This window comes from Rhododendron vialii, chromosome 13a (assembly GCF_030253575.1).
Source record: "Rhododendron vialii isolate Sample 1 chromosome 13a, ASM3025357v1".
Taxonomy (NCBI): domain Eukaryota; kingdom Viridiplantae; phylum Streptophyta; class Magnoliopsida; order Ericales; family Ericaceae; genus Rhododendron; species Rhododendron vialii.
The window spans coordinates 34,615,544-34,641,359 of NC_080569.1; the positions used below are offsets into that span (position 1 = coordinate 34,615,544).

General features: G+C 39.5%; 2 protein-coding genes and 1 long non-coding RNA gene across 5 annotated transcripts; 2 read left to right on the forward strand and 1 right to left on the reverse strand.

Annotated features, from left to right (window-relative positions):
- The first annotated feature begins 287 nt into the window (after window positions 1–287).
- LOC131313691 (kinesin-like protein KIN-14T) lies at window positions 288–9,303 on the forward strand. 2 transcript variants are annotated; one of them, XM_058342140.1, is made up of 12 exons: window positions 375–826; window positions 915–1,141; window positions 1,232–1,315; window positions 1,549–1,716; window positions 1,888–1,994; window positions 2,479–2,657; window positions 4,058–4,219; window positions 4,447–4,662; window positions 4,863–4,900; window positions 6,536–6,663; window positions 7,161–8,616; window positions 8,847–9,303. In XM_058342140.1, exons 2-12 carry the CDS (start codon window positions 934–936, stop codon window positions 8,960–8,962), a joined length of 2,862 nt encoding a protein of 953 aa, XP_058198123.1. In that variant the 5' UTR covers window positions 375–826; window positions 915–933; the 3' UTR covers window positions 8,963–9,303. The 2 variants fall into 2 exon arrangements, with proteins under 2 accessions (XP_058198122.1, XP_058198123.1); XM_058342139.1 differs by having other exon boundaries at window positions 288–1,141.
- LOC131313692 (pentatricopeptide repeat-containing protein At5g56310) lies at window positions 6,670–24,377 on the reverse strand. 2 transcript variants are annotated; one of them, XM_058342142.1, is made up of 5 exons: window positions 22,316–24,377; window positions 17,762–18,068; window positions 8,818–8,971; window positions 7,286–7,497; window positions 6,670–7,196 (listed from the first exon to the last, which is right to left on the reverse strand). In XM_058342142.1, the coding sequence occupies exon 1, from the start codon at window positions 24,329–24,331 to the stop codon at window positions 22,487–22,489; it is 1,845 nt and encodes a 614-aa protein (XP_058198125.1). In that variant the 5' UTR covers window positions 24,332–24,377; the 3' UTR covers window positions 6,670–7,196; window positions 7,286–7,497; window positions 8,818–8,971; window positions 17,762–18,068; window positions 22,316–22,486. The 2 variants fall into 2 exon arrangements, with proteins under 2 accessions (XP_058198125.1, XP_058198124.1); XM_058342141.1 differs by lacking the exons at window positions 6,670–7,196; window positions 7,286–7,497; window positions 8,818–8,971 and adding an exon at window positions 16,362–16,781 and having other exon boundaries at window positions 17,717–18,068.
- LOC131313697 (uncharacterized) lies at window positions 18,483–20,040 on the forward strand. The gene is made up of 2 exons (XR_009196272.1): window positions 18,483–18,547; window positions 19,257–20,040. It is a non-coding gene; the product is annotated as an uncharacterized LOC131313697 (long non-coding RNA).
- Window positions 24,378–25,816: the final 1,439 nt, after the last annotated feature.

The following is a 25,816-nucleotide window of genomic DNA, read 5'->3' on the forward strand; positions in this document are numbered from 1 at the left end:
AAGGGTTGGTAAGCTATGCCAAGTCATTAATGGCTGCCTTAATATGGTGAGAGTTGAAAAATGATACAATGCTTTTAGAGCAAGGCCATATGGCACTCTATGTGATTTGTGATTGGTAAATACTGCGGCATTCATAACTTTTGTGTTAGTATTTTAAGGAACAAATTGACATATGGTGTATTGTGAGTCATGTGGAACAATGCTACCAGAGCACTCAATGAGTTGAAAAATAAGACAATGACTGCAGATTCTTCAAGTATAACTCTCTTAAGAAATGAGTCTAATGGCCATTGTATTGTATTATAATCCAAACAACAATTGGTCCCTCCCTCCCCAACCAACAGGCATCTCTCTCTCTCTCTCTCTCTCTCTCTCTCTCTCTCTCTCTCTCTCTCTCATGTTGCAAGGGTAGTAAGTAGTATATTTTTGTCAAGAAGTCAGGCTCCAAAGCAGAAGTGAGTAGTAGGTAGCTGTAGAAAAGTATTCTGATGCAAATGAGGGAGAAACCACATGGTGGGGGCTTTCAGACTTCTGCTGACAGTTCTGATCATAGAGAGTAATGGCATTTGTTTCATTTGGCAGTGGCTGTCTTTTCTCCTTCGAAATATCATACCCACACACTCATGTATTGGTACGAATATATGGTCATTTCCTGTTCAGTCAACAGAGCAAAACACCAACGGGCTATGAATTACTACTACTTCAAAATCCCCTCCCCTCCTCATACATTATTTATCTTCATCACCTACCGCATATATGCAGTTTCTCATGACACTTCCATCTTCAATAGGCTGCCTTGGGCTTTGTATATGCCTTAGAGCAGAAAGTCATACATACAGCAGATCATGAGTATTATTGTTAAGGTGCTTAGTTATTAGTACTATTGTTAAGCTGAACTGAAGCAGCTGCAGCAGCTCATACATACAGCAGATCATGAGTATCGATTATCGAAAATCCATCCATAGTCTGGCTGAGTCTATCCATTCTCTCTTAGGATCAAAGACACATCTAATTACCCCAAGCTGGGTTGATTCAGTCAGTAATATAATCAGAAGCTCACCATCTTATCAACGAGGACATCATCATCATCATGACCATGAGGATGACTATAAGAAGGGCCTTGCCATTCCGAAAATACAAGGTAAAAACTGCATCGTTTTCAACGTCTAGTAAAATTGCTTTTTGTTTTGTATTCCTAATTGTCACTCTAAGATGCAACATGTCCAAACAGATGAACTTGCTGCACTAAATGCCAATATCTGCCAATTGAACATACAGAGAAGGCAGGTCCTCAATGATTTCCTAGACCTCAAAGGTACGTTCTTAGCCTTGTGCCCCATCCATCAAAATTATTTTTCAACAGCAACCATATTGGATTGTGGCAAACTCAGCTTCCTTTGGGATCCATGGTTGTTGGTCCAGTTACCCCCTGCAAATCAAGGAGAGATTTTATGTGAATATTGGGTTACTAGATGAATACTAATCCCATTAGTTATGGGAAGAGAAATATGTTAAATATACTCATGCCCTTCATTCTTGCCATTACAGGGAACATTCGTGTTTTTTGTCGTGTCAGACCCATCACCATGGGTGACAATTGCTACCTTCTTAGACCTGTTGTGGCTCTGGATTCAAGTCGTTTGGCACTAAATTTTGCCAAGAATAAGAGCAAAATTTATAGTTTTGACAAGGTTTTCCACCCCAGTTCATCACAAGGTGCTCCAAGTTTGTACATCATGCACACTTCGTTATTCAATTCTCATTTCAGCTCTTCATATTATTAGTTACATATTGCACAATTTCGAGCTGAATAAATATACCATCATGACTCCAAGATAATTGGAAGTTTCTGTTTCCACCATGGGTTTGATGGTTGAAAATTTTCAGATGAGGTTTTCGAAGAAGTTGAGCCGGTTATCAAATCAGCCTTGGATGGCTACAATGCTTGTATATTTGCTTATGGGCAGACAGGCACCGGTAAAACTTTCACAATGGTGAGGCTCCTACCATGGCCTTGCATGACAATCAAAAATAGGTTTTAACTCAACTCCTGATACATTGAGAACGCCACACTTTAGGCATAACACAGGGAAATAGTACAATATTATGACAATCAGACGATATTATAACCAACTGGGCTAGCGTAGATGGCCCCCCTTGTACACTCCCTACTAAGAGGTCAAGGGGTCAAATCTTGTTGAAAAATTTACAATAATCAGGTAGAACTTTGTACTGTGTGGTAATCTTTTCTAACGTATTTGGATAACTTTCCAGGATGGATCTTTGTGGATCTTCATTAAATTGCTCCAAAATGCTCACTTAAATTTGCTGATATATTGCGATTTATACTTTCATATATGTACATGTATATCTACACAGAAGTATGCAAATGTGGATCACTTGCCCAAAAGACAATGAATGTTGTAGCATGGGTGTATTACCTGTTCTAACTGCGCTTGTTCTGTCCAAAAATCATAGGAAGGAACTGCAGATCATCCAGGTGTAATCCCCCGAGCAATGGAAGCACTCTTCAAGCAAGCAGCAGGCAGTAATCACCCATTTCTCTTCAGTTTCAGTATGCTTGAGATTTACATGGGATATCTAAAAGATTTGCTTGTTCCTCGGACAACAAAGGCAACTGAGCACATGCCACCATGGTATGTATCTAGCTTCCGCTTTAGGAAAAAATGTTCGGCAGTCTATATGGCTTTGTTATGGAAGTCGTCTTGAATGTTTCATTCATTGCAGTTTTTATGTGAGCCAAGGATCCTGCCATTCCCAGTTAATCTTTGCCAGCTTATACCGAAAAGAGAGAAAGTAGTATTCAACTGAAACACACAGTGATGTTGGTTTCTACCTTAATGAGATGTTTTAACACCATTAATTACACCACTCCCAGTTTTGTAAGTTAGTAAATTCCATCAACGTGCTTCATGCATCGTTAACAGAAGCAGACCCACAAAGTATATTTCACTAAAACACATAAACAATGTTGTTTTCTACCTTACAACAGTCGACATACCATCAGTCTTATTTTTGTAAGTTCATGATAAACCATCCATGTGCTCCTCAAGCCTCATTCCAGATGCAGAGCCACAACTACAAGATGATAATTTAATTTAAGCAACAGAGTAGCAGTCTATAACCCTGGGCAACAAACATCAAGTTCCTTGCAAAAAGCATGTTCTTGTGTTCAGATTGCTTGAATCCCTATAACCAGCAAAAATGCTCTTAAGCATTAGCCGCAATGTCATATCGTATGTTCAGAGATTAGGTAAGCTATTATTCAGAAAACTATTCCGACATTATGAGAACAGTTTGTTAACAAACTTTAATCCATGATCTAATTGGAAAAGGTGGATTAGTCAGTACTTTCAGCTCAATTAAGAATATACATCGACACATCTTCACACATCCAAGATGCTGTACTCTCAAACAGCCATAAAGCTGGATCACAAACTGATAAACATTAGATTACATCAAGTAGCTGCAATCTACAGCTTTCTTCCCATTCTTACCACATCCTTGTTTCTTTTACAGAATGAGATCATTATAGAGATTCAAACAGATGTGCCCATTTCAGTAGTTCACTGGAAATTTGCTCCAACACAAGAAATATTTGAGGCTTTGAAGGAGTGACAAACACAATAGTGCAGTTAGATGTCACTCTAACATGTGTTGGTTAAGATCTAGTAATATTTGTTGTACACCATACTAGCATTCTCTCTCTCTCTCTCTCTCTCTCTCTCTCTCTCTCTCTCTCTCTCTCTCTCTCTCTCTCTCTCTCATGTGGAACTTTTTTCTTTCTTTCTGAAAGATCATCTTATAAACATGCTATTTATAGCAAGAAGATGCAAAACAAGAAAGGATACACTTTGCTTTCATAGAGATTGAGTTAACCAATTCTGCACCACTAAAGTGCCTATGATTGTCAAAAACTGACAACGCCCAATTAAAACTCAAATTCCATCATGAACAACCAAAGCGAAATAGCAATATTTTCTCCTTTGATGCTATTAACGCAATGATTTGGACGTCCAAAATTGTTTATGTGCAGCCTCTCAATCCAAACAGATTCTGAAGGAGAGATCGAGATCAACAACCTAGCCACCATCCAAGTGAGTGACTTCAACCAAGCAAAAAGGCTGTATACAATGGGACGTCGTTCCAGATCCACAGCTTCTACGAATTCCAACCAATCTTCGAGTAGATCTCATTGGTAACTACCTGACCTGATAACAATAGTAAGAAAAGCATTCTTACGCCCTGTTAAAGCAAACTTAGCTTGACAGGACCTGAGGGAGAAGCTTGGAAACCAAAGCATAATTTTGAAGCATAGGCTGTCTTTAAGTTTTGAGCACTAGGCTACTAGCATTTGACTGGTAACTATTGGCAGAAATATCTTTGAGGCTCTAAATTTGTGTCTCTGGTATTTGCTCCTTGCAGCATGACTCGCATATTGATGACTTGTTTTGATGCTAACACGAGGAGAAGGATAACAAATAAAATATGGATGGTTGACCTAGGGGGAAGTGAGCGTGTTCTAAAGACAAAGGCAATGGGACGAAGATTTGAAGAAGGAAAAGCAATTAATCTGTCACTGTCAGCCCTTGGGGATGTCATCAATGCCCTCCACAGAAAGAATTCCCACATACCTTACAGGTAAGTAGGCAAGAAACAAGATACTGATCAAAACATTGTCAAGGACTCCATTACCAAATAGTAGACTGACCTTTTAGAAGGAATTTAATTTTCAGGCAAACATCAATATTTCAAAACATTTTACACTACAACTTTTTAACCAATCAATTATGGTTACTTTTAAATCTTGAATCCTCAACTTGAGTTTTCACATTTGACAGGAATAGCAAGCTGACACAAGTTCTTAAAGATTCCCTAGGTAATTATGAATATTCTGTTTTTTTCTCTTCTATATTCAGTTTTTGTCATGTGCATTGGCTAAGCATTAAAGTAGTGACCTCGACCGTTTGAAGCCCTCCACTGCCTCCATTGTCCAACCTCCATCAGTCACAGTGATGGAGGACCAAATCCACCGCCATCGGTTCCGATCCAAACCTCAGGAGGGCCAGATCTGTTGAGATTTCGAAGTTTTCGGGTAGTTTGGTGCATCCTACCCTCTATGGGTATTGTTTCATTGTACTTGGGGATCCTACCCAATCCACATGGATAACCTTAAAGTTGAGAATCTTTCTTCCCAACGAGGGCTCCAGATTTTGGGTCTTTGTAGCCCTTTAGGCCTTTTACGATGATAAAAAAAAGGTAGCATTGATCATGAAACCCCATCCACAATTGCACAGTCATATCTAGGGGAGTACTACTTGATCATGTCTACTAATTTAAAGCCTAAGAGCATCTCCAGTCTTGACCCATTTTAAGACTCAAATTTAAAAATGAGACAAAAATCACAAAAATCTCTCTCCAATCTTTGACCCAAACCCTTCTCCATTTTGGGTTTTACCCAATTTTTTGCCCAAATCTGAGACAACTTTTGCCTTGACCCATTTCTCCAACGACTAGTTAGAGAGAGAGAGGAAGAGGGAGATGTGTAAAATTTGGGTTTGATGGTTGGAGATGTGTCTACCCAAAATGGGTTTTTACCCAAAATTTGACTCAAATTTGAGGAAAAATATGGGTGAAGGCTGGAGATGCTCTAATGTCCTCTTTTACTGTTTCGTTTCTCCTATTAGTCTTGTAACAACTTCAAGATTAATGAATTTTTTTTGCTGTTCAAAAAAAAATAATCTAGCTAAGGCCATTCACAGTGGTATAATAAAAAATGGATAATTAAAAGTTGATACATCAGCTTTTGATTATTCATTTAAGAGGTTGCTAAACTTATCAATGTTAAGGTTCACAATGGTCGCTTCTAGTTCATAACCAAAATAAGTGATCCACAATAATTTCACTCTCTTTCTCTCCCTCTGTTTCCCGTCATTTACGTCTCTTCATTTACGTTTTTTTTGGGCTATATCAATTCCCTCCCTTAATTTTGGAGAAAAATCGGCGACTTCCTTTTCTCCTATTATGAATTTTATTTGTGGGGGAAAAAATAGAAACGAGAAAGAAAAGTGAAATACCATAATCCGGCGACGATGAGTTGAATTGTAGATGATCGAGAGATATGAACTTCACTTTTGGAGGGAAAAAAAGAGAAATAGTTTGTGGGTAAAGTGGAGAAGATATAAAGTTGGCGAAGAAGAGAAGAAAATATCAATTGAAAAATGCGTGTATACAAATTTTAGAACTAGTTAACTTATGTGATGTGGGATCAACAAATTTTGATTATTGAAAAATGTTGCTAGTTTTGGTTATCCAAAACCTAAAATTTGATTATTTCTAAGGATGTTGCTAAGTTTGATTATATTATTGTGAGCCATCTTTTGCACAAACATTATTAACTTTAAAAATAATTGGCTTTTGATTATACCGCTGTGGATGGTCTAATGTCCTCATTCTTTAACCTTCTTGACCAATACCTTATTTATGAAATTAATTTGTTTTTTTCCATATTCAGGGGATGATTCAAAAACACTGATGCTTGTCCATGTTAGTCCCAAAGAGGAAGATTTGTGTGAGACAATATGCTCTTTAAATTTTGCAACACGGGCGAGAAGCATTCACCTTTGCAATGAGGAATCCAATGTACGTCAATGAAACATCGTGTTGCTCATCCTTTCTCAAGATAACTCTACTATACTAAGCCTCGTATCATTAACCTGCTATGAAACTGACAACTTCTAATCATATATGGTGACTATGGTACCAGTTAGGTAGTTACTAACTTGCATGAAGCAAAAAGGTTTTACGTAATTGGTTTAAATGCACATTTCTGTAGTAAACGTAGTAGAGAGAGAGAGAGAGAGAGAGAGAGAGAGAGAGAGAGAGAGCATGTCATTTCCTTATATATCATTATTGTAGTCCATTCCTGCAGTGGTTTCAAAAATTGCTGACTAATCACACATATTAAACAACCAACTTATTGGGCTTCGCCTCCATAGCTTCCCAGATCTGCCATCTCAGAAGCTTCATCTTTTCAACTATATAGAAAAATGCTTCTCTAATAATATCCATTCCTTTTCCTCTTTCTTGTAGCTTCACTTTTAGAGTTCACACTGATAAGGTTAACGAGTTAAAAACAGGAAGCAAAGGTGCAACGAGAAGTTGAAATGAACAGTCTGCAGTACAGGATGAAATGGATTGAAGATAAGCGCCAGGATATCAGAAGAGAAATTCAGATGTTAAATGAAAAGTTGGAAGATCTTACAGGGACACCACCATCTTCAAGCAAGCAACTGGAGGTTTCCCATCTATCTTTTGAGCTTGAAGAACCACAATCCAACATAGAGACAGTGAAAAAGATTGGAAATGTTATGGCAGCTCTGCCATTGAAGTTACCAAGATTTATGAGGCCCACCCTTTGCAGCAGAAGAAAATCTGGAGTAGATTGCCAAACATCAGCAGAAAACGACGCAAAGGCTGTAAAAATGAGGCGGCCAAAACCTCATCATGCAGAATCTGTGAGTTTACCCATGAACGGTACAGCAGAATACAACTCAGAGAGCATTATTTCCAGAAATAGCTGCTTGGGTTTGGAACTTAAATGTACTCCAGACAATGAAACAGAAGGCAGCCAAGAAAAATCTGAATGTGATATCAAAACAGTAGTATTCCCAATACAGGATAAGTTACCAAGGGCTCGAAATGGTAAAACGGCTGACCACAGTTGCGGTCAGACACATAGAAATAGGAAAACAAACTACATAAATTCCCCAAAACTCATTAATATTGATGATTGGCTTCAATCAAACAAGTATGCACATGGTACCATCAGTTCCACTCATCAGAATAGGCAAGTTCTGGTAATTCCTCACCCAGAGAAGAACAGAAGGGGTAGTCTACGGAGCGAACTGGAAGAATTGCATAATGACAAAGTGAATGATTACAAGCTTTCAAAGAACAAGACAAACCATGATAAGATTAAGAAATTGGCCAAGGTTGGAGCAGCTGGAACGTCCAGATCAGAAGAGGTGGCTATGCCGACACTGGTAAAAAATTTCAGCAATGAAGACTCTAGATCCAACTCTAGTTCTACAACATACAAAAATAATGACAGTTATGGTACTTCTACTCCACCTGCTAATTGTGGAATATATTCTAATGACTACTTTTCAGTTGAGGAAAATGTTCGTGGTACTTCTGCTTCACCTGCTAATTGTGGTGGGGTAATTAAAGAGAAAAAGGATGAAAGTGGAGTTAACTGTCTGCAAGTGCAACCAATCGAAAGCGAAACAAAATTTTCAGAGCCTCTCATGTTGAACACCAGTTGGACCAGCATACATTCTGCATTAGATGTCAGTGGTGGAACTATCACTGCTGTAATAGATAGTGGTGTTTCAATCTCCAGATCAGAACAAAGACCAACATATCACGAGGTGCCGAATGAAATTGATAACAAAGGTGAAGACAAAACAATGCACATCTCTCTTCATCATTCTGGACCGGGGAAGTTGCAACAGCGGAATTTGCATCTGGATAAAGCAAATGAAGTGGATATTGCAATGCCCATTCAATCACAAGGACAATCAATGATTGCAGGTGAGAAGTCTGAAGCTCAATGAAATGTGTATTTTCTTCTATGTTTTTCTTAGTAATTGTTCTGCCACAAATTTATCTGTCAAAATTATTGTGACACCTTTGTATCAGATTAACATGGAGCGGCTTCTTTGATATTAGCAAAGCTTAGGTTATTATCTCATCATGTATTTGATAAGAGCAAATTTACGTATATTCTCTTACTATTTTTTCTTTTGTTGCAACTTGTTCAGGGATATGCAATCTTCTAAGACAGAAAATCCAAACGTTATGCAACTGTGCTCTTCTGGGCTTGGGATTTAAAAGCTTGGGCCTCGAGCATGACTTCTTTTATGCTTTAATGCTTTGAAGCATCCACCTTGGCCCTTGGTTGATCAGTTCAGTTCAGCATGTGGAGATTGTTGCTATCAAATAGGAAAGTAAGATGTGTTTATGTGAAGCTGTGCATCTGAAAGCAGTAGAGAACACCAGTTCAGGCGACCAGTTGTACTCATAACGTTAATGGTAGTTGCATGGCTCAACGCATAGTAATACAAAAACGCTTTTCATTGGCAGATTAAACACATGAACACGATTTATGTTCGTCGATTAACCAACTGATCAGAGAATCTTTATACGTACTGCTTTACTCTTGAATTCTTACTGTTTCTTTGAATTTTGCAATAAATCACATTTAAATTGGAGAGAGAAGACATAGGAAACAGCAATTTTCCCGTTTCTTTTTCTTTTCTACTAACATTTCCAAATATTGCATGGGGTCAAAGGGGTGCGTCCACATGGGTTAATGCTTGGTTGTATACTTATCACACTAGCACCTATCTGTACATATCAGTTATTTTTGAATAAGTGACGGTGACAAGTCCAACAAGGGTTTAACTACCTAAGTCAAACGTCAGTCTTACCTCATCTACTTCATTTGTGCGTGTACCAAAAACAAAAAAAGACTACATTGTATTGTTCCTCTCTCTACTCTAAATACAGCATGTTAACTCTCTCCCTCAGATAGTCAAGCTTACAGATTGAGAGCCATAAATTTTGGTTCAGTAAATCTCCCAGAACTATCAGGATGTCGAGTGAACTCCACAACTTGATCGTATATTATGAAAATGTGGCCAACACACCTACAAGTTGTTTAGAATAGGATGATTCTGTAAAACTGATCTTTACCTGGATGTCAGTTGCTTGAAGAGTGGATCTTCTAAAGCGAGTTCGATTTTCTTGACCTTCACGCGAAGTGATCGAAGCTAGTTTTTGGTTATGTTGCAAACTTCTCAATTACACTCAGACCTATTGAAACAAGATCCCCCGTAAGTGTAGAGTTAAGAAATAGAGCCTCCTTTTTTAGATTCAAGCATCTCCGATAGTTCCCTATGCATTTCCCCATAAGTGTAGAGTTAAGAAATAGAGCCTCCTTTTTTAGATTCAAGCATCTCCGATAGTTCTACAGTTCAATTATCCAGACGAGAACTTCGTATAACCTTATCCTCACTCAGGGATGTGATATGCCTCTAGCACTGAATTTGTGAACTCTATAATTCACTTCAATGGAACTCCCACCTGGAACCTTTATGACACTGGAGTCTCACATCACACTCCTCATCATCCTATATTCATTCCACTTAGGCACCGACCAACAACTGCATAAGTATTACACAGAAGTGTATAATTTCCACTATTGAGGGGCTCCACCATGATCAGATGTTGCGAAGACCGTTCTGCTAGATAGTAATCCATAACATATGATATGATTTTCCCTATGATCTGCATTTTTCATTTTATAGAATTATAAACTTGTCGTAATAAATATTAACAATTTCATGGGACTAGAGAGAAATATTTCGGGTCCCAATAGAACCACCCTAACTTCATTAACAATTTCATTATCTAATTATGGTCAATGGTACCACAGAGCTTGTTCCTTCATAGGTTTTTGGTTTTGAAACATGTACTATCAACTCTTGAAGGGCAGTTGATATTTTCAGGGAAATTTTCCCAACACCCCTATAGCATCTATGAGTACACCGAAAAACCCTCCCTTACAGCTTTGTACGAGAACTTCCTTTTTCCCTTCTACAAAGTCAGAACTGCTAACAGAATGTTTTGATATTCCATATCAGCACAAATCTCGCACCCAAAATGGTAAGAACCGACTCCCAATTAAACGATGCAATCATTGCTCCAAATACAAGCGATTCCCATTCTCCCCAAAACCAGTCCGAACAGAGGAGTCCACGAACAGATGACAAAATCTAGATTCGTGACAATGCTGACAAAGAGTAAGTTGTATTCTCTATTTTTCCTTTCCATTTCACACTTCCGGATTGTTTACAGTTTGAAATCCACGACTGCAAAACTCTCATGCTGAATCAAACTGTTCAAACTGTTAACACATGGGTATATTCGAGAATTTTTTCTATAATCCTGAACAATTTGAAATCCCAAACCGTTCGACGTAATCAAACTGGGAATTTCGCCCTTCTGGATTCTTTACAATTTGAAATCCATGACAGCAAAATTTGAAGTGTGATTTTTTGCAAATGCTTGGTTCCCATTTGTTTGACCAAGAATTGTTTGGAAGCATCCTATGGAAGTCTTCTAAGTGGTCCCACTTTTCATTATACTAATCCGGCATGAAGAATTGACAGTTTAATTTATTTGTTACATTTTCAGTTTTCCATGAAATAATTATTTTAGGACTTTGTATTGCTGTCTTGTGTCCACCGGTGTATGCATCATGTGAGATTCTACAATCCTTGTTGTGGGAAGAAAAGAGAAGTACTCAATTTTTGAAATTTTTTGTGACATTCAAAGTTTACCAATTAGCACATGATTCCTTAGGTGCATGCAAGTTGATGAGGGGTCGAGAAACTTGAATTCAATTACTGATATTTATAGTATTGGTTCTAAACACTGGCTTGCTATCTTTTGTTGAGAGTCAACACCTAACCCTTCATAGCTCTAGAATCCTCTATAATAGACTAGGGAATTCTTGAAAATTTTGGGAGGTTCGAGAGTGTTCAAGAGAATTATAGAATGGTGGAGAACTCCCTATAAGGTTAGAGAATAATCTAGATGATTCTAGAACGGTCTAGAAAATTCTAAATATTTCTGGAAGGTTCTAGAAGTGGAGGAACCTAGAGAGTTTCAGAGGATTTCGAAACAATCAAGAAAATTATGGAAGACTCCACCACATGCTAGAGTTGTGTGGAGAGTTCTAGAACATTGTGGAAATACGAGGAAGGAAAGATATTTGGTAAGAGGATTCTGGAAGGAAAATAGTGACCATTAGAAGAAAATGATCCTAGCCGTCTGTTGAAGAGATGGATGACTCTATAAAAAAAAGGATGAGAGCATTTGGAGATAGCTCACATGGAGGGCAAACATTCAGAAAATATTTAATCAACCATTTTTCTTTATTTATTAAGTAAAGACAATTGTATAAAATATACATGTGATTTCCACGGGTTTCCCTTCTCGTCTCTCTCTGTTTGAAATCTCTGCGTCGCTCACTAATGTTTTTTCCATGAACAAAGCCTAAATCACATTGACCACTTGTGTAAGCTCAGTACTGACAATGGCAACATCCATTCAGTAGATAGCCGACCCACAAAGAAATGATAGGTATTGGCCGAATGGAGTGATTATCGGGATGGCAGATGCATTTATGTAGCTCTTCAATAGAGCAATCAACCATCTCGAGCGGTTCAATCAGGACAATCGATACGACAGTGATATCCGCAACGATGTCCAGATAACATCATCCCAAACAACATTTTGCAGAGAATGCCTCACCGGGTGAACAAACGGTTTAGGACCACTCATGTTGACATCGTACCGCCACGTCTTGCTGTCGCACTACTATCAACAACCAACGGCATATTTAAGGATGTTGAAGATTTGCGTTCCATGGTAGAAGCTGTGGTGAATTTGTTCCCGCAACTATTACCACTTTGTACACTCTTTCACACCGGAGCAATATATACGCGGCCAACAACTTTGAGCTTGTGGATGGTTAAAAAGATGACACCATACAATTACTTGCAAACGAATAGTGCCATCTTTTTAACCATCCACAAGTAGCCATTGATCGCTGATATTTGCTCCGGTGTAAAAGAGTGTCCAAAGTGGTATTGGTTGCGGAAACAAATTCACCATAGCTTCTACCATGGAACGCAAATCTTCAACATCCTTCAATACGCCGTTGGTTGTTGATAGTGGTGCGACGGCGGGACATGGCAGTACGATGTCGACATGAGTGGTCCTAAACCGTCTGTTCACCCGGTGAGGCATCCTCTACAAAATGTTGTTTGGGATGATGTGATCTGGACATTGTTGCAATTGACACCGTGGAAACGATTGTTTTGATGGAGCCGTTTGAGATAGCCGATGACTCCATTGAAGAGCTGGAGATATGTATCTGCCATACCGATAGTCGCTCCGTTTCAAACATACCAACCTCCTCAGAGTTTCTTGCTCAGTCGAATAGCCAATCATTGAACGTTGGTGCCATTGGATTTCCATAAAGATGACAGTGAAGAAATATTGGTGGTTCGATACAATATTCCAGACAACGAGCTTCTCCTCAGACAAGCAAACTGATAAGCACCTAATAATGTATATTCTTGGTGCTTAAGTCCTTAGTTTTATCGCTTTATGTCTAGTTAAATTAGCATTTTATTTGATATTGCGCATAAGATATGTTATTTCATTTTGTAGGAAAACCGTTTAATAAAGAGGGTTTTAAAGTTTAAAGCGAGCCGGAGGCATTCAAGACTCAAGATGATCAAGAATGGAGCCACTGGGTGCCCAAGAACGAAGACTTGAAGACCCATTGAGTGGCCAAGACCTTTGGAAGCCAAGCCGGAGGCCAGAAGCTGAAAAGCTTGAAATAACGAGGGCGGGATTGATACAGCAGAATGATGTATCGATACCCCTTTGCAAGCAGAATCCAGAGGGCCAATTAACATTGGGTATCGATACAAGAAACCCTTGTATCGATACCGAGTTGTTTTGGCAGCCAAATGGATTATACTCAAAGCTATCCGGTATCGATACAAGAAACTCTTGTATCGTTACCGAAGGCCTTCGCAATGGATTTTTAGGGCATTTTTGAGAGATTTCGTGCGCGAAAATGGGCGAGTATATATTCCCCATTATGTCACATTTTCTGGAGAGAGTACTTTTTCAGATTTAGAATAGGATTTTATTACTTGTTAGTTGTTGCTTACTCTTATTTTGTTCTTCATTGTTCTTAGTTAATTCTGCACTTTAATACCTTAGTTGTAGTTTGTTGTTTTACTCTTACATTAAAGTTGTAGCTGCACTCCTGATATATATAAATCTCTAGTTTAATTTGAATTCCGTCATGTTTTCAATAATTAGCTTTGTTGATTCAATTCCTAGCATGAGTGAGTAGTTAATTAAGCTTGGTCATGGGGTGATTAGCACTCCAGATTGATCATGCTTTTCTCAATAAATTTTCATGTTTAGTTGGGAAATCAAGGTAGTTCGTGTTTGTCTATTAAAACTTGGCGGTGTTAACCTCTTTGATCTTGTGTAGGCAAGAGCGAGCCTACTTGCCACGCATGATGCTTGGAGCTATGTCATCTCTTGCGTTTGCTAGATGAATACTAGAACTCGCTTGGAGTTTTGACTCTTTTTCTAGAAAAGTGGGCTTTATAATAAATCTTCTGGGTTGGGAGATTGTTGACGCGTATCTCAACCCACGTAATTGAAGAGAAAAGCTGATTGATTCGAGTTATGGGTGTTAAAATTCCCTAGACCTAGCCGCTTAGTTTAAATAGTTTTTTAAAACACACTTTTATCGCACATTTTCTCCGTTTTAAACTACTCCTAAAGTTGGCCGTCTCAAGGCCGCGAATCTTACTTCTACAAATCCAATCAAGTCGTGATGATATTCCTTGGGTACGATCCCCGGACTTTCGAATTATTATGCTTCAAATGACGTATTAACCCTACGCTTGGGGTGATCATATATATAGATATATCGACGGACGAAGCACAAACCCGACGCTTGTCAGTGACACCCCGTTCTGAAGAGAAAGAAAAATTACTTCTAACAGAGAAAAAACACCCTCATTTCTCCTCTCAAACTATCTTCTTAATAAACGGCGATCTGAGACAGCGACTGGAGCAGAGGCCGGCGATCTCTACTTGTGTTCACTCGAGTCTCAGTTGCTCTGTTTTGTGGCTTTGGTAGTCGACTAATCGGCGAGTCCCCTAAATCATATCCTCCTCTCTTACCATAAAATGGATGAAAAACCTTAGGCGGCGTGCGAAAAAAAAAGAACAAAGAATATGAAAGATTACAATGATGGCAAGATAGGATTGAGAATGAAGAGAAGAGTGCTTACACCCCAACGCTACCGAGGAAATCCTTTCTTCCGGAAACCAAGTGAGATTGACATGACATGATGGAGACGTCCAAGGGAATAATTCCTCTGCTATTTGGGCGAAGGTTGCCAATAGGCAACAATTGTAGTCACTTGAAACTTCAGGCAATGGAGGCGAATAATTTTGTCTTCTGTGTTGGGCCCGCTGAGGAAAAAATCCTCATCGTTTCTTGGCTCCACCGGCAAAAGTGAAAACCAGAACAACTTGTCACTACCTAAATGAGCTAAGTAGAGCAGAAAATGAGGTTCAAAGATGTTGAAATACTCTTCGTCATCATGGATAGGGAAACGAGCCATGGACCACGCCTTGGTCAACAAATTATATGCACACAATATTTCCCCGCCCCAAGCCACGGACCACGGTCCTCCGGACTCGTTAACACCACCAAGGTAGTAAAGCTTGCCGCCCAGAACAAGGGTGTGCGCTGCAACTACGAAAGTAGGCATTGAATCAACGGGCTCCCATTTGGAAGCTGAATCAGGACTTGTATTACTGAGGTCTTTTATACAAATACGTTCCACCAAATTGCTCCTAAACTGTTGTGTCAGAGGAGGATTGTTGCCAAGAAAACGGTGTAAGTGATTATCCAGAATAGCCCACATAACACCCCAATTCCGGTCTTTTGATGCAGTCGTTATGGGTTTCAGATACACCTTTGATTTAGACTCATCGTCTTCGTGAAGAGGATGAGGTGTAAGGTGGTGGTTTACATACCTGAAAGAGAGAGAAAGAGGAGGAAGAGTTTGATTGAGCTTCGGGTTGTCAGACAAATCGAAGGCGTACCACTCCAATCGCCAAGCGTGATTGTCTTGTACAAAGATACAGGCGAATTTCTCCAGTGATGGTGGAGGAGCATTATTCAAAGAAGACGATGATGGTAAGACATTTGCCATCTCCAATCCAAACACCGATTGTTGCAGATCACTCTCTTTCTTCTATATAGGAATCAGTTATGAGTTGCGAGAGGAGAGCACAAAGCCACAAACCTTAGACAGATAATTGGCGGCGAATGGGGCGTGAGAAACTGAGAATTGATTTTGCTTTTCGATCCTAGATAGAAAGAAATAAGTATTGAGTGGGCCAGGGGCTTGGTTTGTGACGGCTTAAAAGCCAGTATTGGGTGAGGGCTTGGAGTATGAATAAATAATTTTAACTTTAGTTATTCCTCAGGTTAGTCATAGAAAATAACTCACTTAAGTTGGATATTTTTGTTTACTTTAGTCTTTAGTGAATTCAAGAGGTTGGTCGTTTCAACTCTTGCTCGTGGTAACAATAGTGTGGTGTGGTGTGGTGGCAAAAAAAATACACTTCTCTCGTCAATCGGGGAAGTTGCAACAATGAAATTTAGCAAATCAAGTGGATCTAGCAATGCTTATTCAAGCCAGAGGACAATCAATGATCGCACGTGAGAAATCTGAAGCTCAATAAAACAAGAGTCTTTTCTTCCATGTTTTTCTGAGTAGTAATTGTTTTTACCACAAATCAAGCTGTTCCCAAGCAACACTCATTTAATAATAAATCTATCAAAAGCATTATGAAATCTTTGAGTCCAATTAACCGCCAGTGGCTTCTTTGGTATTGGCAAAATTTAGGTTTATTATCTCATAATGTATTTGATAAGGGCAAACTTTGTGTATTATCTTACACATTTTTCTTTCGTTTCAACTTGGCCAGAGATATGCAATCTTCTTAAACAGAAAATCCAAACATTATGCAACTGGGCTTTTCTAGGATTGGGATTTACAAGCTCGGGCCTCAAGCATGACTTCTGACAAGTATAAACTAACCTCCTAAGGTCAGCTCAAGCAATTAAGCCCAGCACAACATGAAGGTCCATGAAGGGGACCTAATAACGCGGAGCTTAGCTTGAAGCGCTAAGCTCAGTAGACCAGCCCATGGGGCAACAGTCAACCTATAAGCACAGCTCATCTCCAGCTCAGCCAAGGAGCTAAGCGCAAGAAAGCATCGTCTTAAAGCTGGGGAGTAAGGGAAGTGGTAAGCCAATCACCTGAAACCAATCACTATAAAATACTCTACGGAGGGAATTCATACAGTCTAATGGACTCCTGAAACAACCAAGGTCTTATCCTGCAGGAAAGGATAAGGACCAGAGATCCCAAGGGATAAACCCTTAAGCACTTATATGTCACAAGGACTCTTGATCCAGATAAACATCAAAAGAGTCTTGAGCTAGGAAGAACACTCCAAGCTCATCAAGCCCATCATGTAGGTATAGGCCCAAAAGGTCTCACTTCACATGGAGATCTTTGTACCGTAAGGACTCTTAACCTTGATAACAATCACAAAGTCCAAAGGTAAAAAGACTCCTCAAACCTGATAAGGGTCAGGGGAGTCCTGAGGTGAGGAGGATACTCCAACACCTATCTGTACCCGCCACGAGCGGATGAGACTTAAGAGTCCCAGTCCTAAAGGATTCCTCCCAAGATGCCTATATAAAGATCATACCTCCATATCACAAAAGGTACGAGACTGATACACAATAAACTTAACTCTCTCCATATCTCTACTGACTTAGGCATCGGAGGGGTGATGACGACAACCATGCCGGTGCCCATAGTTTACTGTTTCTATTTTGCAGGTCATTAATCGAGCACATCGGAAACCACCTCACCCACGTGGAGGATCAAGTGAGCGGCCGAAGGACCTCACTTCCGAAGGTGCTGAAAACCGCTTCATCAACTTCTTTTATGCTTTAATGCTTTGAAGCATCTACCTTGGCTGATCAGTCCAGTTCAGCATGTAGATAGGGATGGAAATTGTGAGGAGTGGCATTCAATCTCACATAACCACAACTTCGTCCTTCTGTCCTATTGGATAGCAACAATCTCCACGAACCGAGCACAGCTCCCAGAACCATGCATTGGAATTACATCTTTACGAGCTATTAATAAAGCACCTAAGCGCATTAGCAAAAAAAATTTCTGGGAAAAAATGCATTCGAACGGAGCAGAGAACTCCAGGTTTTGGCTGATCAATTGTACTATCACAACGTAAATGGGAATTTCATGGTCTCAATGCAACTGCATAATAATACAAAAAAAGTATTTCATTGGCAGATTAAAAATATGATTTATAATCGTCTTCTAACCAACTGATCAAAAAAACATTATGTGTACACAGGGCCGGTCCAACCCAAGGCCCAAGAGGCCTGGGCCTTGAGCACCCCAAAAAGGCCAAATTTTAGGGGCACACCACTATTTTTCTTATTTGGGCTTGACTAGGAGTCTTTTTTAGCTCAATAAAACGGAAAAAATGGCCCATTCCATATTAATTAAAAGGCCCAGCCGGGGAAGCGATAGAAGAAGGCCCAAAAAATTTCGGTGGCAATTTTGTAAATAAGATATCTAATTGGTCCATTTAATTTCCAAACAAACAAAACAAATCTCTCATCTCAGTCTCTCACAGAGAACGAGAGAGAGAGAACGAATTGCTGTGAGAGAGAGAGAGGAAGCTGTGGCAGGGCCGCAGGAGGGAAGAGGGAGATTGAAACCCTAAACTGGTAAGTAATCTCTTGATCTCCTTTGGAGCAATAATTAGCTAAACTACATGTTCTTCAACTGGTTTGCTCTAGGGTTTTTGATTCAAGTGGGTTTGGGTATCCTAAACCAAATTAGGAGTTGGAATTCAATACATGGGTTGGGAAGCTCCTAATTAACTCTTAATATGCTGGAATTGGTTTTGTTTTAGTTGAGATATCTCCTTTTTGATGCTAGAATTGAAGCTCTAGAGATGTAAAACTTGTATGATGCTGAAGTTGGTTGCAGGCATGACTCTTTGGTGTTGGAAAACATGCCAATTTGTGTTGTATGTAATGATTTTAGGTGAAGCACCTTTTCGAACTGCAATTCAGTCATCGAAGGAACTGTTTGGATGTATCAGGACTTTTTAGTTGCCTAACTTGCCTTGCAATCGTATTTTCATCCTACAGTATATAATGTACACTTGGACACTTGGATGTTTGTTTGGCTAACAGAAGCCCTCCATTCCATTCAAGCAGAATGATCCTTAGATTCTGTCAATTTGTCATCGAGTCGCTTTAGATTAGTTATGTATTTCCATTCGAGTAATGTCGATTCAGTTAGTAAGTAGTACAAAATCATGGTCTCAGAATTAGGCTGACACCACCAAACCATTATAAGCATGGGTTTTGCAGTTTGTCATGCTACGAAATCATGTCTTACCATGCTCTACATGTGAACTTTTTACAGCCTCATGTGGTGGTCAATTGTGCTGCACTATCCGTTCCTCATACCTGTGAAATGGACCCTACAGCTGCCATGTCTATTAACGTGCCCTCTGCTCTTGTAAAATGGTTATCAACCTTTAGAGAGAGCAATACACTTCTGATTCATCTATCAACTGATCAAGGTACACTGGAACTGTTATCTTTGTACATCTGCATGTAACATGGATAAAGGGGTTACAAGCCTTGATTTGTGCAGATTCAGGTGGTTTGGCTTGTGGTAATTTGGGATAGGGTTGACCAAAATCAAATTTATGCGGAGACTAATCTTTAGGTTTATGACAGTGTCAATGATTCAGTTAACCAGAAAGAATAGGTGCTACATTAGGAGACTAATCTAAAGCAGTCTTAATGCTGGAAGTAACCTCTGTAGTTGCAGTAAATGACTGTAAAGTGCTGAAATACATGCTGAATCGGTGTATTAATCGCTGGAAACAAACTTTTGGATATTGTGCTCGCTTGGGAAGTATGTGCCAGATCCATCTCATCAGTTTAGATGCATCATGCATCAGTTTAGTTTATTCAATTTCACCCACCGAATGCACGACCAGTATATACTACACACTATAGAGTCTTAGAGTATATCTCTCCCATTCGCGTGCAAGGCTTCAAATCCATAAGTATTCTCTTATTATGCAAAGCCCTGGCTAGTGGTGCTTAGATTTGTACTTATGTTGTTAAATACAGAGCCCTGGTGGGTGATGCTTAGTTTTGTGCTGGTTTAGTAGAAATTTATATTGATTTGGCTTTCTCATATTGTGATTGTTGCTGTAAAAATTAAGTATTACTCCCTCCATCCCACATTGCTTGCCTCTTTTGGGGAATTGTGCTATTTTTTTTTTCAAAGGGCACACTTTTTTATTAGGCCTTGGGCACTGAAAACCCTTGGGCCGGCCCTGTGTGTACAAAGTAATACTATTAAAAGCGCCTTAATGGAGCAAAACTTGAACACTTGAAAGGATGAGGACTGGAAGTTAATACACACACATGCAGGGGTGTAAATGAGCCGAGCCGAGCCGAGCCGAAGTGTGTTCGAGCTCGACTTGGTAAAAATAGTTGTGGCTCGAGCTTGGCTCGACAAGTATTTACAAAGCTCGAGCTCAGCTCGTCATAACTCGGTTTCTAATTAACGAGCCAAGCTCGGCTCGAGATCGTTAAAGCGTTTCCTCAAAGAAAAACTGCTTCCAGTTCCCAAAAGAAAAAAGAAAAGAAAATTGATTCCTGTGGAAGATCGACAAAGGGAGGTGGCCTAAGTGTGAGATTTGGTATAGGCAATGGCTTGATTTGTGGCGGCATAAGAATGAGATCTCCTCTCTCTCGCTGGTGCTCGAGATTTATTATCAGAGATTCAGAGAATGAGGACGATTGGCGACCGGAGGTGATGGCCTGAGAGTGAATCGGAGACCGGCCTTGGCGTCAGGGTATGCAGCTGCTTTGGGGTAGTCTCTCTCTCTCTCTCTCTCTCTCTCTCTCTCTCTCTCTCTCTCTCTCTCTCTCTCTCTCTCTATTATTATGGAAAAGAAACAAAATAGAAACATAAGAGGAGAAACCCTAAAATCTAAGTGTAAAGCGTATATATATATATACTTTGGCTCGCGAGCCAATTCGAGTCGAGCCTCTATTGGCTCGAGCTCGGCTTGTTTGTCAAACGAGTCATAAAATCGAGCTAAAGCTCGTTCATTTACACTTTGAGTAGAGCCGTTACCGAGCCGAGCTCACGAACGGCTCGGTTTGTTTACGGGCCCTACCCACGTGTATGTAAAAATCACCTATGAAGTAGTATGAACAACACAATAGAAAGAAGAAAATGCAAAGGAAATAGTTTTTCCTAAATCGATATCCATGAAAACTAGGACCAACTATAAATAACTTCTGCGTACAGATATTAGTCAAGTCCTAGGTGGATTTAACTACCTAAGTCATAGAGATACATCACTCTCTCTCTTTCCAACATAACTCCTAGGGACTTGGAATGTGTGTAGTTTCTTAGAGTATCCACAATGCTATAATCAAAAGTAAAAGGTTTTTAAATTTAACAATGTTGGTGCAAAATATGGCTCACAATGCTATAATCAAACTTAACAACCTCCTTAAAAATAATCAAGTTTTGGGCTTTGAATAACCAAAAAACTTTTTGACAATAACCAAATTTAATAGACCCTACATATTCTCAATCAAATACACCAATCATTATACAAAAATGTTCTATCTCTCTTCCCTTTTCCTCTCTCTCTCTCTCTCTCTCTCTCTCTTTTTGAACAATATTTTCGAAAAAAAAATATTTTACTAAAAAATTGTTTTTTTTCCTAGAAAATTGTTTTTTAAAATTTGTTTTTTTCCAAAAAAAAGTTTCAAAAACTATTTACTATTTCTAGTAAATGAAATAGTAAATAGTTTTTATTAGTTTCAAAAACTATTTCTAGAAAAACTATTTTCTACTGTTCACAATTTTAGTTTTTTGTAGTTTGAAAATATGATGTGATAAGTTTTGGTTATCTAATTTTGATTATGACATTGTAGATATCTACATTGCTAACCTTAGCAATCTCTTAAATGAATAATCAAAAGCTGATATGGCTACTTTTGGTTATCAATTTTTTATGATAGCATTGTGGATACCCTTAGAGGACTCTAGTAGTCGCTCTTCCTGCGAGAAAGGGTTGAAGAACAAGTGGGACATGCCTAGCAGTACGACATCATGAAGCAGGTTTTCGATCCCAAGTATTTTTGTTTAATCCGAATAAGGTATTTCTGAATGCTCCTTGCAACTTGCTAACAGAGAAGCATACAAATCCTTGCACGTGAATAGATAGGAAAGAATGCATGCATGAAGGCTATCATAGCTTAAAAAGGAATTTTACTACTTGCTTACTGTTTGAGTGCCACAAATTTTTGGTTTAGCAAATCTCCCAAAACTACCAAGATTTCGAGTGAACTCCACAAGTTGAACTTATGTAATTGAAATGTAGCCAACACACCAACAAGTTGTCTAGAATAGCTTGATCTCATAAAACTAATCTTTACCTGTATGTCAGTTGCTTGAGGAGTGGATCTGCTAAAGAGAGTTTGGGTTTTCTTGACCTTTACATGAAGTTGTGATTGAAGCAAGTTGTCATAGAACGGTAGACTCCCTGCCATCTATGTTACAAACTTCTTAACAACACTCAAGCATGTTGAAACAAGATCCCATAAAAATTAAAGAGTAGAGCCTCCATTTTCATATTCAAGCATCCCCCATTGTTCCCTATGTATTTTCCCTGCCATCTTCAACTGTATAGTTATCTGGGAGAGAATTTTGTATATCCTCCCAGACTCAGGATGTGATCTGCCTCCAGCACTGAATTCATGAACTCTATAATTCACTTCAATGGAACTCCCACCTGGAACCTTTATGACACCCGAGTCTCTCATCACTTTCCTCACCATCCCAGATTCATTCCACCAACCAACTGCAGCATAAGTATTAGAGAGAAGTGTATAATTTCCACTATTATGGGGCTCCACCATGATCAGATGTTGCAGAGACAGTTCTGCTAGCTCTACATCGCCTTTCATTCTAGAGGCAGCAAGAAGGGACCCCCATATAGCACTATTAGCTTCATATGGCATCTCCATTACTAGTTCGTGAGCCTCACGGAGGCAACCAGAACGTCCTAGTAAATCTATCATACAGCCATAGTGCTCAATCTTTGGCTTAATGCCATACCTTGAATCCATGCTGTTGAAAAACCAGCGACCCATTTCAACCAATCCGACATGGCTACAAGCAGAAAGAACAGCAATGAAAGTGACATCATTTGGCTTAATTTGATCCCTTTCCATGCGAGCAAACATTTCCAAAGCTTCTCTCCCGAGCCCATGTAATGCCAGTCCAGATATTATTGTCGTCCAAGTTACAACACTTTTTGGCTTCACTTTTTCAAAAACTTCCATCGCCTTTCCGATATTTCCTGATTTTGCATACATGTCAATGAGGGCATTATTAAGAGGTATTGTCTTGCGCAGCCTGTGTGTGTCAACATAGTTATGAATCCGCTCTCCCAATTCAAGGGTTCCCAAACTTGCACAAGCTGAGAGCACAGCCAGCATTGCGACCTCATCGGGTTCCACACCCTCGATTTGCATTCTGCGGAAGATGGAGATTGCATCACTCGGCCTGTCCACCCGAGCATAACCTGCAATGATACAAGTCCAAGAAATCACATTTTTTTGGGGCATTCGATTGAACAAGTAGCGCGCAACATCAACATCACCAGCCTTTGCATAACCGGCTATTATCGCATTCCAAGGGGCCACGTCTCTAACGTGCATTCCATCAAACAGCTTGCGGGCATCAACCACGCACCCTCTGCCGCAGGATGAGTACATCTGAATTAGGGCCGTCAACACGTGAACGTCACAGTCTAGTCCGGTTCCAACGGCTTGGCAGTGAATCTGTCTCCCTAATTGGATTGAGGATAGACGAACGACCGCCTTCAAGGCAAAGGGGAAGGAGTAAGAGTCCGGGCGTAAGCCGGGGACTAGTTGGATATTGTTGTAAAGAAGAATGGCCTCTTTGGCAGAATGGGGTTGACGAGAGAGAGCCTTGATCATTGTGTTGTATAGGTGTATGATGTCTTCTGGTGGCGGATTGGAATTGGATTGGATGGTGGTCTTCTTGTTGTTGGAGTAGTAGTAGTTGCTGTGGATGAAAGCCAAATAGCCATATTCGGATAAACCCAGGGAGGAGCAAGCGTCAATGAATCTGCTGAGGACAAGGATATTGTGATCGAGACCACTGCGGACCAAGAACCCATGGGTTTGGTAGAGGTGTTTGGGGACGGAGCACGAGGAGAGGAGGAGCAAGAGTAGACGTTGGTGGTGTGTTCTTGTTTTTGCACTTGTATTCGCAATACTAGTTGTACACAAAAGGCGGTGGCATCGATCAGCGTTGGAGACTATGAGTTTCAAAAGGTAGGGGAGTTCTGTCCAAATGGTACACCAAGTGCATTTGGAACTGGATACTGCGCTACTGACAGTGAACGATTTCAGAAGAAACATTAATACGATGGAGTTGTACTACGCATTACGATGGAGTTGTGCTACGCATTATGTGCCTGTTTAATAGAACCCCTTTTTTGCTTTTTTCCCCTTTGACAAGAAGGAAGAAAATTTTAATTTATCCCGATGGCCAAAAGCCAAGACATCAGATAATCGAGAATCGTAGGGGACAAGTTGGAAGTCTACAATCCGAACAAATCCAAAGAAAGGACTTTCTTGGCACAATCATGAGTCGCCCTGTGACATTGCCTTCTAATAAAGGTGAATGAACAAAATTTCAATGCATTTTTGAGAGATACACAATCCTCCAACATCACTTCGATGTCTGAAGCAACCACGTTGGGGGAGTGACAACTTTTGATGACCGCTTTTGCATCAAATTCTATAAAGATCTTCTGGTGATGAAGTGCAAGTGCCAATCATAATCCTTCACGTACTGCCATAGCCTCTGCAATTCAAGAGAAGGTCACTCCAGTAATCGACTTTAAAAGCAAACCGTTAACAACTCCGTCTTGATTGCGAGCAATCACCCCAACACTCCCTCACGCCAGATACTCCTGCGACCTTCGAGACAGCTGCATCTACATTGCTTTGTAGAACTCCAACGCCGGGCCTTTTCCATAACATATTAGAAAAATGAAAGGAAAACAAAATAATGGAGAAGGAAATTTAGGGGCAAATGTAGAGGGAAATTTATTGGGCTTTGGTTCTTAATTTGTTGTTTTTTCCCCTTAGAGCATCAACATCAGCTTAGCAATACAAGAATTTTTAGGTATTTTACCTAATGAAATCTCAAAAATCATGGTGTTGCAGCTTAGCTACTGAGGTAGTTATTGTAAATACCTAAGAGCAACAACATCAGCTGAGGTAAAAAGAAGATTTTGGTAAAATAGCTATGCAACCCTTGAAAAGCAAGCTACACCAGAGTAGCAAAACCCCAAGGTATTTTCATTTTGGTATTTTGGTTCGGCAAAAATACCTCACAACTGTAGCAATGTATAAATAAACAAATATTATTCTTCTTCTCTTTCCTCCCTATCACTCCCTCATTCTCTCTTTACCCCTCTCTTTCTCTTTCTCTTTTAGTATATTTTATAAGGATAAAGATGTATAATAGAGAAGATTGGTGTGAGGTTGAGAGAGATTTGAATAGGTAAAATAAAAAAAATAGATTATTGAGTAGGTAAAATACATTTCACTGGTGTACATGCTCTAATGACTGTAGCATATGTAAACATAAAAAAAGATTTTCTCTCTGTACATCCATCTCTTCTCTCTCTTCCAGCAAATCAAATCAAGTAAATGCTCTTCTCTCTCTTCCATGAAACAATAGGACAAATTAATTGTTTAAAGACAAATAAGGAAAATAACTAGTGTTGCTGTAGTTTCTATTGAAAAATGAATAGCTAAAATGAATTTATTAGGTATTCTAACTTGTTTTTGTTCTTCAGCTGGTGTACTTGCTCTTATATCATACCAAACCAA

Coding starts and splice junctions, on each gene's coding strand:
- LOC131313692 (XM_058342142.1), bottom strand. CDS start 24,331: ATGTTTCTTCTGAAATCGTTCACTGTCAGTAGCGCAGTATCCAGTTCC.
- LOC131313691 (XM_058342139.1), top strand. CDS start 934: ATGAGTATCGATTATCGAAAATCCATCCATAGTCTGGCTGAGTCTATC. Junction 1,142..1,231: donor TGCCATTCCGAAAATACAAG/GTAAAAACTGCA, acceptor ATGTCCAAACAG/ATGAACTTGCTGCACTAAAT. Junction 6,664..7,160: donor TTTGCAATGAGGAATCCAAT/GTACGTCAATGA, acceptor AGTTAAAAACAG/GAAGCAAAGGTGCAACGAGA.